Source organism: Oratosquilla oratoria, chromosome 35, assembly GCF_046742065.1.
Source record: "Oratosquilla oratoria isolate Oo_2021 chromosome 35, ASM4674206v1, whole genome shotgun sequence".
Classification (NCBI taxonomy): domain Eukaryota; kingdom Metazoa; phylum Arthropoda; class Malacostraca; order Stomatopoda; family Squillidae; genus Oratosquilla; species Oratosquilla oratoria.
Genome location: NC_134811.1, coordinates 28,639,736 through 28,652,343, shown reverse-complemented (window position 1 = coordinate 28,652,343; position 12,608 = coordinate 28,639,736). Strand labels below are relative to the sequence as shown.

Sequence of the window (12,608 nt, the reverse complement as noted above, 5' to 3'; positions counted from 1 at the left end):
AAGGTAAATACAACTAGGTAAATACACACACAGACACACATTTGGAATATGCTGTTTATGGTCACCAAATCTCATTAAAGACATTAACAGATTGGAAAAAGTACAAAGGAGAGCCACAAAACTGATTCTAAATATAAAAAAATCATACGAAAATTGACTAAAACATATAAATCTGTTTTCCCAAAAAAAAGTGTAGACTCAGAGGTGACTTGATACAGGTATTTAAGATTCAAAAGGGGAATGACAACATCTAAAGTGACAAAATTCTTGCACTGAATGAGAATCCGATAAGAAATAATGGTCTCAAACTGTCAGGAAATAGATTTAATTTGGAATTGGGTAGAAACAACTTTGCCAACCATGTAGTTAATGAATGGAATAAACTTCCTTTAGAGGCAGTGCAATGTAATTCAGTTCGAAGCTTTAAGATTCGTTTTGATAAACATGTAAGCAAGATGCTATAATGACTGCCGATTATTTTATATTATTTGATTTTTTGTTATTATTTGTCTTTATTTGCTTGATTTCCATTTATTATTATTTATTTGCTAGTTTATTATTATTTACTATTTACCTGTTTATCATTTAACTATACCTATCATAACCTATGTATTATTTATTTTATTATTATTTATATTATAATATTTTATCTATTTTTTATCATATATAATTTTTTGCATCCGATCTAGTTATGGACCAAAAGGTCTCCTGTCGGTATGCTCCGCCTTTGTAATTCTTTGTAAATATGTATATATGTATAAATATATATATATATTATATATATATGTATACATGTGTTGTACATGTATGTGTATATATATGTATATACATGTATATGTGTAACATTTTTATGTGTATGTATATATACATACATGCAGTATGTGCACATGTAATAGATTGGAGAAGAGAGGAGATGCGGAGTGGAGGGAGATTGAGGATTTTGTGTCGCCTTTACATCCGACACGCACTTACATACCTGAGGGTCCTGCAGGGACGAAGGAAGGATCTCGTCGGAGAGCCGACTGTGGCACTCCCGAGATTCGCCTTCATCCGGGATGCACGCGTCATTCATCCGGAAGACACCCGTTGCCCACCGCGCCAGAGGCGAAGTGGGCTCGTTGAGGGACACGACACGTTGGACGGCGGAAGGCACCTGGCCAGGCAACCATCCTCCTCTCTCTTACCTACGGGAATCTTCTTCCGTGGAACAGCGAGATCGTCCGAAGACGAGAGGGCGGAAGAAGGGAACTTTGGACGGGGTCAGGCAAGCCTGAGAGAATGACGAACCGGGCCTGCCCTAGCTGTCGACATTGGCTTCCGTCGCAACATACTGGCCAGTAACCTCTCAAGGACCCAAGAGGGACTGGCCAGTGGCGGAAGCGGTGAAGAGCGGTGGCAGCCCACTCTCTCAGGAGGTCGGAGTTCACCTCCGCCCTTACCCTGAGCCGATCTCAACGAACCAAAGAAGGAAGACCCCGAAGAAAAAGGAGAGAGTTGAGTCGCCCAACAACCTGGGCCAAGGGAGAGGAGGAAGAACCTTCGGCGCCTGGCCAGAAGAGTCTCACGGGATGTGAGCTAAAGGCCTCATGAACTAAAGGCCTCATGTTGGCCTGTATTCCAATTCCGACAATTTTTGGGGGCTACGTAATTCGCCGGAATGCAATTCACCAGAGAAGCAAGCAACCGGACAGAGGCTCAACAGTCGCCTTGCTCCGCTTGCTGACGTCCTTTCACGTCTCACGCCCGTCCTCACATCGATATGTGATGGCTAACGACGAGTGCTCCAACACCCATTACGCTGAGGTCTACAGGAACCCGCCGGGGTATCGGGCCTCTGGGTCGAATCCAGACCACACGAACACCATGACAGCTCGTCGTCAGACCTCTGTGCTGTCGTAATGCTGGTCTCGCATTCGCCTAGCTGTGGGTTCAAATCCTGCACTCCTCTCCGATTCCCAGCAGTGACTGTTAGTTACCTGCCCAAGAGTCCAAGAAGCGCACAGGGCAAAGATGACGGCTTCGGCCGCAGCTACACAGCGCCCTCTGGCACAGGCTCTATACCTTCTTAATATGGCTTCGTCTTTAATCGTGTTTAATTGCATAACCACATACACTGAATGTGTTTATGCAGACCTGATTGAGATGAGACGGCGATTTGGAATTGAGTCTACCTTAGTTGAAGTCGACACTCCTAACTGCGTCGTGGTTCTTCTTCTTCGGCCACTACTGACCTCGTAACGGAGACCTCGACCTTCCGGGAATTGGTGACTCGAAAGTCTGCGTCACACATTCAGGATTCTCGCCAAAAGTTGTGAATTTGAAGAGCTGGAAGACTACTTCGCCTGGAAATATATTATATTTCCAGGCAAAATATCAGTTGTACAGGATAGACCTTGGGTCGCTGTGAAAGTTACGGGACACAGCGGCTACGTGCAGTATGGTGTTAACCCATTCAACTCCGATGACAAGATGTCTTGTCATTTGGTCAAATAAAACAAAAAATCATAAAACACCAAAATGTTTGATCAAACACCAGAAAAATATGACGTCAGTCCTCGCTTCGCTCGCGAGCGAAGCGAGGACTGGCGTCATATTTTTCTGGTGTTTGATCAAACATTTTGGTGTTTTATGATTTTTTGTTTTATTTGACCAAATGACAAGACATCTTGTCATCGGAGTTGAATGGGTTAAGGAGTGCTGTCCCTGGTGTGGAGCAGGCTCTGACTGGTGAGCACGTACTGTTAAATGTTGTAGGTGGAAAAGAAGTGGTACCTGTCCCCCTAGCCACACTATACTTCGAATCTGGTTTATTGTCTCGACCGGTATTAGTTGCAGTTGGCGAGACACTGCCTGTTAAAGGAGTAGACCTTCTCCTGGGAAACGAAATTGCTGGAAATTTGGTAGTACCTGACCCTATTATTAGTATGACCCCCATTAGATACTGACATGATTGACTGTGTGGAGGGTGACAATGATTATATCTTTCCTGTATGTGCTGTCACTCGTAACCGAGCAAGGTTGTCCGGGGCTAGTGAAGACACCCCGGACAACCTTGACTTGGTGTCTTGTATGATGTAGAAAATATTGGTGCTTCACCAAGTGTTGATACTGACGGTCTGCCCAGTGAAGGGGTAAGCAGTAATAATAACTCTCGGTTTGACTGTATAGATTTAAGCGAACTGCCTATGTCACGGAGTGATTTGAAGTCTTCACAAAAACTTGATGAATCTCTCAAATCATTGTATTTAAGAGCTATAACCTGATGTAAAGACACCTATTTGTGTTGTAAATGCTGTAGGTGTGGTGGAAGATTCTAATGTAAACCCGGAATCTGATAGTATACCAACAAACAAGTTAACCAATTCAGAAGTGCTCTCTAATCCCTATGATAAACTTTGCCATTTGTCCGAAACTCGGCAATCTGATATTTCAGGTTTGTTGCATAACTTCCCCGAAATCCTCAGCAACGTACCGAGACCCACCGCTATGGCTGCGCATCCTATCGAGGTAGTGGAAGGAACAGCACCAGCAAGAGAAACATTATCGTATTTCCCCTAACAAGGTAGAAATAGTGCGCAAAGAGGTACAGTTCCTCCTCGATAATGGTCTTGCTGAGCCCAGCAACAGTAAGTGGGCTTCACCCTGTATATTAGTTCCAAAAGGAAATGGGGAAATGCGCATGTGTGCGGACTATAGGAAGTTAAATGTCCTTACTAGAGCTGATACCTTCCCACTGCCTCGAATTGAAGACATCATGGATGCTATTGGGAATGCTACATTTATAACCAAATTAGATTTACAAAAAGGTTACTATCAGATTCCTCTGACGGAAGAAGCTAAACATGTCTCTAGCTTTGACTCCAGATGGGTTATCTCAATATACTGTGACACCGTTTGGATTAAGGAATGCTCCCGCAACTTTTCAAAGACTGATGTCAACCCTGGTTGCAGGACTTCCTAGTGAATGTGCATACCTTCACGATCTGGTTATCTTTTTAATGTCATGGGAAGATCACGTTTGTGCCTTAAGAGAACTATTCGGTAGATTAAAGAAGGCAGAGTTAACTGTAAATTTAATGAAGAGTGAATTTGGTCATGCACAATTAACATCTTTAGGCCATGATGTGGGTTATAGAACAGTAGTTCCTGTGAGAGCGAAAGTTGAAGCTATAGAATCCCTGCCTGCCCCTACCAATAGAAAAGGTGTTCAACGATTTCTGGGTATGGCAGGGTATTATCGAAGGTTTTGCCAAAATTTTAGCGTAGTTTTCAAACCACTTACTGACTTGGTTAGTCCTAAAGTTAAAGTTAAAAACATATTAATGTCAAAGCCGGTCTTGCGTGGCCCAGATTTCCAGAAACCTTTCGTAATCCAGGTAGATGCAAGCGATGTTGCATCAGGCGCTGTTCTCCTTCTAGAGTATGAAAATATATAGTATCCTATATGCTACATGTCAACAAAACTTAAACCCTAACAAAGACATTACAGTACTATAGAGAAAGAAGCTGCTGCCTTGTTAATGGCATTAGAAAATTTTGATGTTTATGTAGGAAACAGTGGACAGAAAATTAGGGTAAGACGGGGTACAAAGTTACAATTTTAAGGAAATTCAGAATATATCTGCAAAAAAAAAAAATGCTTTATTCATAACAAAATTTGACAAGCATGCCATGAAATATGTTGCTCACCATAAGAGAGGGCAAGTTTTACTGATTATATCTCCATTGTTCTAAGACACTTGATTACAGTTAACATCCATTTTGTAACTTTTTACCCCTGTAGTGGGGTAAGTTGTTACGAGTATCGGGGCAAAATGTTACAAAATGGGGTGTCGATACGAAAGCACAGATTTAATCAGAATTGCAATTGTGGCAGACAAACACAAAATTTCTTGCACCAATGTTTGTGCATTCTTCATGAGCCCAATGTCCGCATGATGAACAGGCAATCCAACCTTCCCCCGGACGACTGTTCCCGTATGCCTCCATGCAATTGGTGCAGGAGTCCTCTAAATCTGACAAAGACTCAGAGGAAGACTGCACGATCTTCGATGTTTTGCCTTTTTGAGGCCCACCCTTCTTGTTGCTGACTTTGCCTTTCCCTTTCCCTTTTGCAGTGGGGGTAGAGGTTTTGTAGAATTTCCTGGGGGTCAGCAAATTCTTGACCGGAGAGTCCGTCAAAATCTCACTCTTCCTCTTTCGGCGGTCGTTTTTGGAGGCTGTGTCTTTCCCCTCGGCATAGGGGATGGTCATAACAGCGTGAGGGTCGAACTGAGAGCACGATGATGCATGCTCTATGCCATCTGACTGGGAGGAGGTACAAGGTGAGGTTGGAGGAACAGCAGGAAGTGTCGGTGGGGGGACAGGACAGGATGAGCTACTGTAAATCTGCATTGGCCTGGCATTGGATGAAGTACTGGTGGGTTTGGTTGATGAAGTTGTGGGGATGGATGAGGACATGGGGTCAGAGGTTGTACTGGCAGGTTGGATGTGGGCAGGGGTTGGGCACGATGATGTGCTGGCAACTGGCTCATCTTGTGTCGGCAGTGGTCGCTCAGTGACAAGTGAACCAGCAAAGTCTCCCTCTGAGAAAATGTCTCTGTTGACAGGCCAGATTCCAGTACATCTGAATGACTCGATGATGGTTTGAATCATGGCTTTTAGCAGGGCAGTTCCCACAATGGCTGGCACATCAAAAATGGTCATTGATCTTGATCTTGCCTGGAAGCGACAAGAACTACATTAAAAATTGACGAACACACAATAAAAACGCCATACATGAAATTACCAAACTATCCGGGGTAAGTTGTTACACTGTAACAATTTGCCCCGGCTCTAGTGTAACAACTTGCCCCGGCACCTCTTCTAAAATCAGTCCCATGTACGACACATGCTTTATTCTACGATGCTAGACAATACACACGTTGTTAGAGAAAGGCTTACTCTTTTCAGTGTAAGCGAGCTGAAAGTCGGCTTTCAGTAGAACGAATTCAGTGAAAATTTTCGACGACGAACATTTTTTTACTCACCGTGTGCTGAAAGGGAATTGCGTCCGTAGTTAAGGTAATCCGTGAATGGTGCACTTTGCGGCGGAAATGGCAACAATAGAATACTGCGCATGAGCAGACATGAACATTAGGATCGGAACAATGACGCAATTCTCTCACTTAGCCCTGTAACAACGCGCCCCGTGTAACTTTGTACCCTGTCTTACCCTACTGTATATAGTGATCATAACCCATTGGTGTTTGTGAACCGTATGAAAAAACAAGAACATGCGATTGACTAGATCAGAGGTTTGATATACATATTTTTTCTAAAAGACCTTGAATATTTTTTAAGTCTAAAATCATTATACACTTGAAACTTATAGTATACACCACACACATAGACTAAAGCAAAGTTAACCGTGTTCAGTGATGTCACTCCCCTAAAAAGGGATCAAATAATTGAAAAAAACAAAACAAAAATCAGTGCAGCCTTTATGTGGGACGATGAATTGTAAGGTGGCCTTCGTGCACTAAAAGGTTCCCCAGCCCTGGACTAGATGGTACCTGGCATTACAGCCTTATACTCTTGAGATAAAGCACATAAGCGGCAGGCATAATGTTATCGCAGACAGCCTATCTCGTCCTTATTGATGCAGTTGTATACATCCTTCAATAATGGTTCTATAAGCTTGGAATGTTGGTTTAGTATATTCCCATGTTACATTCCTGTATGTTTGAAAGCCTTAATTCTTTTGTGATACAAAATAAACTGAGATGTTTACCTTCTCCTTACTAAATAGCTCTGCGATATTGTATGGAGCTAACTGTAAATAACCTTGGAATTGTTACACTGTATTGTACTTCGGTCTTACCACATTTATTTTCTAAAAAAAATTGCATGAATGTAATTCTGTATAAACACTATCGTGTTTAATTTAAAGATGGGGAAATACATATTCCTCTGTTTTACGTATCCCATTGTTAGCTGGTTTTGTTCGAAGTTAGCTTCGAACTGCGCTTCGAACGAGGGGCGACAGAGTTTGTAGTTTAGACTGGAGAGTTGGAGGAGACGGACGTGTCAGAGTTGTCTTGGTAAGGCCGGAATACCCCTTTTGAATTAGTTTTGAACTGTTAAATTCACCATAGGAAATATATACATTTATTTTAAGAATTGTTCCAGCGCCAATTACAAATCTATTTATTTTTTTCAAGAGTTGAATTGGTATGATATAATAGAAAATATTACAATTTTCATTTTCTCTCTAGTATAGTATGGATTATTATGAAAAGTTATAAACGTACGTGATGGATCGTTATGGCAGGTAACTAACAGTCGCTGCTGGGAATCGGAGAGGAGTGCGGGATTCGAACTCGCAGCTAAGCGAATGCGAGAACAGCATTACAAAGACACATAGACTTCCTGGAAGAGACTTGCGCCTGTGACTCCAGATCCACATTTACACTTTGTGGTAGCTTGTGGTGGATCTTTGCTTTATAATCTTATATTAGTTCTTGGTTTTGCCAGAATTGGTCAAGTCTACCCTCATATTGGTTAACTGATTTTGCTGCAGTCAACCATTCAGGCAGCTGGTTCCAATCATTGACAACCGTACACGGGAAAGCATATTTTCTTGCATCCTGCCGTGACATTGTCTTGAATAATTTCAGTGAGTTTCCCCTGCTTATGTTCTCTTCCCTGGAGTGCAGTCTCCATCATATTTTCCTGTCAGTATCTTGTAGGTCTCTATCATGTCTCCCCGTGCTCTTCTATATGCCAGTGTTGGTAGGTTCAACCTCCTTAGTCTTTCTTCATAGCTCAGTCCTTTAAGTTCCGGCACCATCCTTGTAGCCCTTCGCTGCACATTCTCCACCATCTCAATATCTTTTACCAAGTGAGGACTCCAAACTTGGTTAGCATACTCAAGATGTGGTCTCACCAATGCTACAAACAAAGACTTAAATATTGTTGCATCCAATGTAACAAACGTCCTTCTGATTAGTCCCACTATTTTGTTAGCTTTATTTACTTTCTCTGCCAGGTGATCCACACAGCTTAATTTATCATTAATTATTACTCCCACATTCTTCTCAGAAGCAATTTCTTTCAGCTGTTCCTCCATTCGGTAGCCTTGGTCTTCAATATTCGTTATTCCTATTCGCATATACGACAGCACAGAGCTCTGGTGACGAGCCGTCATGGTGTCCGTTAGGTCTGGATTCGACCCAGAGGCCCGATACCCCCGGCGGGTTGGAGCGCCCGTCGTTAGCTATCACTTGTCGCAGTGAGCACGGCCGTGAGGCATAAAATGACGTCAGCAAGCGGAGCAAGGCGACTGTTTAATTTCTGTCCGCTGGCTTGCTTCTCTGGTGATAATAGCATTTCGGGGTGTTACGTACCCCCCCAGAAATCGTTGGAACTGGAATACAGGCCAACATGAAGCCTTTAGTTCATGGAGAGCTCACATCCCGTGAGTCTCTACGGCCAGGCGGCGAGGATCCTTTCGCCTCTCCCATGGCCCAAGTCATTCGGCGACTCGACTCTCCTTCTTCGGGGTTTTCCTTCTTTGGTTCGTTGAGATGGCCTCGGGGCAAGAGCGGAGGTGAACTCCGACCTCCTGAGAGAGTGGGCTGCCACCGCTCTTCATCGCTTCCGCCACTGGCCAGTCCCTCTTGGGTCCTTAAGAGGTACTGGCCAGTATGTTGCGACGGGAAGCCGATGTCGACAGCTAGGGCAGGCCCGGTTCGTCACTCTCTCAGGCTTGCATGACCCCGTCCAAAGTTCCCTTCTTCCGCCCTCCCGTCTTCGGACGATCTCGCCGTTCCTCGGAGGAATATTCCCGTAGGTAAGAGAGAGGAGGATGGGAACTCCGGTCGCCTGGCCAGGTTCCTTCCACCGTCCAGTGTGCCGTGTCCCTCGTCAAGCCCACTTCGCCTCTGGCGCGGTGGGCAACGGGTGTCTTCCGGATGAAGGACGCGTGCATCCCGGATGAAGGCGAATCTCGGGAGTGCCACGGTCGGCTCTCCGACGAGATCCTTCCATCGTCCCTGCAGGACCCTCAGGTATGTAAGTGCGTGTCGGATGTAAAGGCTGCACAAAATCCTCAATCTCCCTTCACTCCACATCTCCTCTTGTCTTTAATCTATTACATGTGCACATACTGCATATATGTATGCATACATACACATACAAATGTATACACATATACATACATGTGTATATACATAAAACACAAACACACACTATATATATATATATATATATATATATATATATATATATATATAATATGTATGTGTGTGTGTGTGTGTTTACCTAGTATTTTATGGGAAGAGGAGCTATGCTCGTGGTGTACCGTCTTCATTATCTCATTTGATCTAGACTGTTTTTAAATTCGTGTATCGTTTTTGCACACACCACATTTTCATCTAACGTGTTCCAAACGTCTATAACCCTGTGTTGAAAGCTGTTCTTTTTCAGGTCTCTTCTATAACTGTCTTGATTTTCTTTCCGTGTCCTCTTGTATCTCTACTATCTCATTTTATTAGATCCTCTCTATCAATAGTTTCTATGTCTTTCATGATTGTTATCAAGTCTCCTCTCTCTCTTCTTTGCTCTAATGTCTGTAGCTCAAGTTTTTCTAGTCTCTCTTCATGTGATAGTTCTGAGAGTGTTGGTGCCAATTTCGTAATTGCTCTTTGTATTCTTTCAAGTTATGTTATAATTTTTTTTTTTGTACTTGGTGACCACGTCGTCGTTACATACTCCAATTTTGGTCTTATCAAAGTGACCAGTATTTTCTTCACCATTTCTTTGTCCAGGTATGTCTGTAGCTCAAGTTTTGCTAGTCTCTCCTATGATAGTTCTGAGAATGTTGGTGACAATTTCATAATTGCTCTTTGTATTTTTTCAAGTTTCGTTATACATTTTTTTGTACTTGGTGACCACGTCGTCGCTGCATATTCCAATCTTGGTCTTATCAAAGTGACTAGTATTTTCTTCGCCATTTCTTCGTCCAGGTATATAAATGCCACTTTGATTGTTCTTGTTAAATTATAAGTTTCTCAAAAAAAAATTTGTTTATATGTTTCTCAGAGGACATATTATTCATAATAATGACTCCCAGGTCCCTCTCATTTTCTACTTTTTTAATTTCTTCCTCTCCCAATTTATGATCCCACTATTCTTTTTTGGCTTCTTCCAAATTCCATTACACTACACTTCTTAATATTGAATTCCATCTCCCACTTCCTGCTCCATTCCCATACTTTATTGAGATCACTCTGCAGCGACTCTCAATCTTCTAGTGTTCACTTTTTTTGAACAATTTTGCATTGTCTGCAAAGAAGCTCGTATAACTTTCAATTCCTTCATATCATTAATATATATAGCAAACATTATTGGGGCCAGAACTGTTCCTTGTGGAACTCCACTAATCACTTCATCGCAATTAGAATGTCTCTTATCACCACTCTCATTTTTCTTTCATGTAAGAAGTCTTCCATCCACTTCAACATTCAAACTCCTTCTCTCTTCCTCTCTTATCTTCCATGTTTCTGCCCCATGCAGTGCTGTTGGCACAATCACTCCTTCATATAGTCTCCTCTTAGTATCCATTCTCAAATGTCTATTCCTCATTACACTTTTTAATCCACCAAGGCATTTACTCACTTCTCTCAATCTACTTTCTACCTCCACCTTCACTCCACCTTTTCCTGCCACATTTGCACCCAAGTATCTAAAACTATCCACTTCCAGTCTCTCTCCCTTAATGCTCAATTCCAATGTGCTGCCACTTTCACCCCTTGTAAATCTCATCACCTTGCTTTTACCCACATTTATCTTCAGCTTTCTTCTTTCACACACTCTCCCAAACTCTGTCACCAACTTCCTCAATCCCTCCTCCGATCCTGCCACAAGTGCAGTGTCATCTGCAAACAACAGCTGGCTCACCTCCCACTTTTCCCCATTTTCTTTAACCATCTCCAATCCCTGACCCACCACCCTTGCATTTACCTCTCGCATTACCCCATCCATGTACAAGTTGAACAGCTAGGGTGACATAATGCATCCCTGACGAAGTTCCACCTTTACCTTGAACCACTCACTCTCTCCATTTCTAATTCTGACACATGCTCTATTACTCTCGTAAAAACTCTTGACAGCTCCTAGAAGCTTTCCTCCTATCCCGTATATCCGCAAAACCTCCCTCAGTGCCTTCCTGTCTACCCTGTCGTAAGCCTTTTCCAGATCCATAAAAGCCAAAAAAACATCCTTATCTTTTTCTATAGCATTCTCATATATGTCTTACCACAAAAATCTCATCTACACAACCTCTACCCATCCTAAATCCACACTGTTTCTCACCAATTACTCCCTCTGTTCCTCTCCTAATCCTCTCAATCAAGATCCTCCCATAAGCCTTCCCAACTACACTTAACAAGCTAATCCCTCTGAAACTACTACACTCACACTTGTCCCCTTTTCCCTTGTAAAGTGGAATTATACAGGCACTCCTTCATTGTGGTATACATACATATTTTCTATTCAATAATACAACATAATTGGAATTAATTATTTTTCATACTTTCTCGCAATTTTCTTCTCAATAAGAGAAAGGGAAAATACTATATTACCGAATGAAGTACAATGTTTCACCTAGACATTAAGCATTTTCTGGGAATTTTTTTTTTTTTTTTCAAAGATACAAAACTGATTTTTTATACCAGACATTGGGAGAGGTGCTGTGGTCTGGGAGTTGCTGCTTAGTTTCTCCTTGGTGTGCTGTGGGATGCCCCCAATAACATCAAGACTCCACACATATTTTGTAGAATATTCATTTCTGGTAGATGATACCTAATCAATATGGATTCCAAGCATTTTAATTTTCTTTTATTGTCATTCATTCTTAACTATTATTATTGTGTTATTATCCAGGTCCTTCCACTATATGTTTGTCTTGTGTACTTTAGTGAGGTGTGATTTTACCCCTATCTTCTGTCCTCTCCCATCCTTCCTCAACAGACATTCCCCTCTTCCCCAAAGCCCCTTTCACCCCATCCATCCATCTCATCCTAGGTCACTCCCTCCACATCTGCCTCTCATACCATCCCAATACTCTTTCATCCACCCCATCTCCCTTACCATCCCCACTATGTATACAGGTATCCTATAATTACATTACACAAAATAGTCATAGGTAGTAAAGGGTGGTGGATGTGGGAAGTGGCGATTGTGTTGTCATGTTCCATGACATGTCATCAACACAGAGGGGATGCGAATATTGGTGCCACAAGCTACGTTCTAGCAAGAGCTATATTGCTCGTCATCCTAAACAAGATGACCATTGATGTGGGATTCAACCAATTAGTGGGTTATCTTAAATTAGAAAACAAGATTTTATATAAATCATCTGCACCTTATATAAATGCCCTAGTTTTTAGGGAAGAGGCCAAACGCAGAGTATGGGTGTCCAGTATAATTTGACATTTTGCCCAGCAGGGCTTCTTCAGAAATAACCCTGCTGGGCGAAACGTCAAAATATACTGGACTCCCATACTCTGCGTTTGGCCTCTTACCTAAAGTGCTGTTGCAGTCATTGCTGCTTTTACTCAAATGCC

General features: G+C 42.4%; 1 protein-coding gene across 1 annotated transcript; it reads right to left on the bottom strand.

The window, feature by feature from the left end:
• Positions 1-7,672: 7,672 nt before the first annotated feature.
• LOC143018713 (uncharacterized) lies at positions 7,673-8,188 on the bottom strand. The gene has a single exon (XM_076174299.1). The coding sequence runs from the start codon at positions 8,186-8,188 to the stop codon at positions 7,673-7,675; it is 516 nt and encodes a 171-aa protein (XP_076030414.1).
• Positions 8,189-12,608: the final 4,420 nt, after the last annotated feature.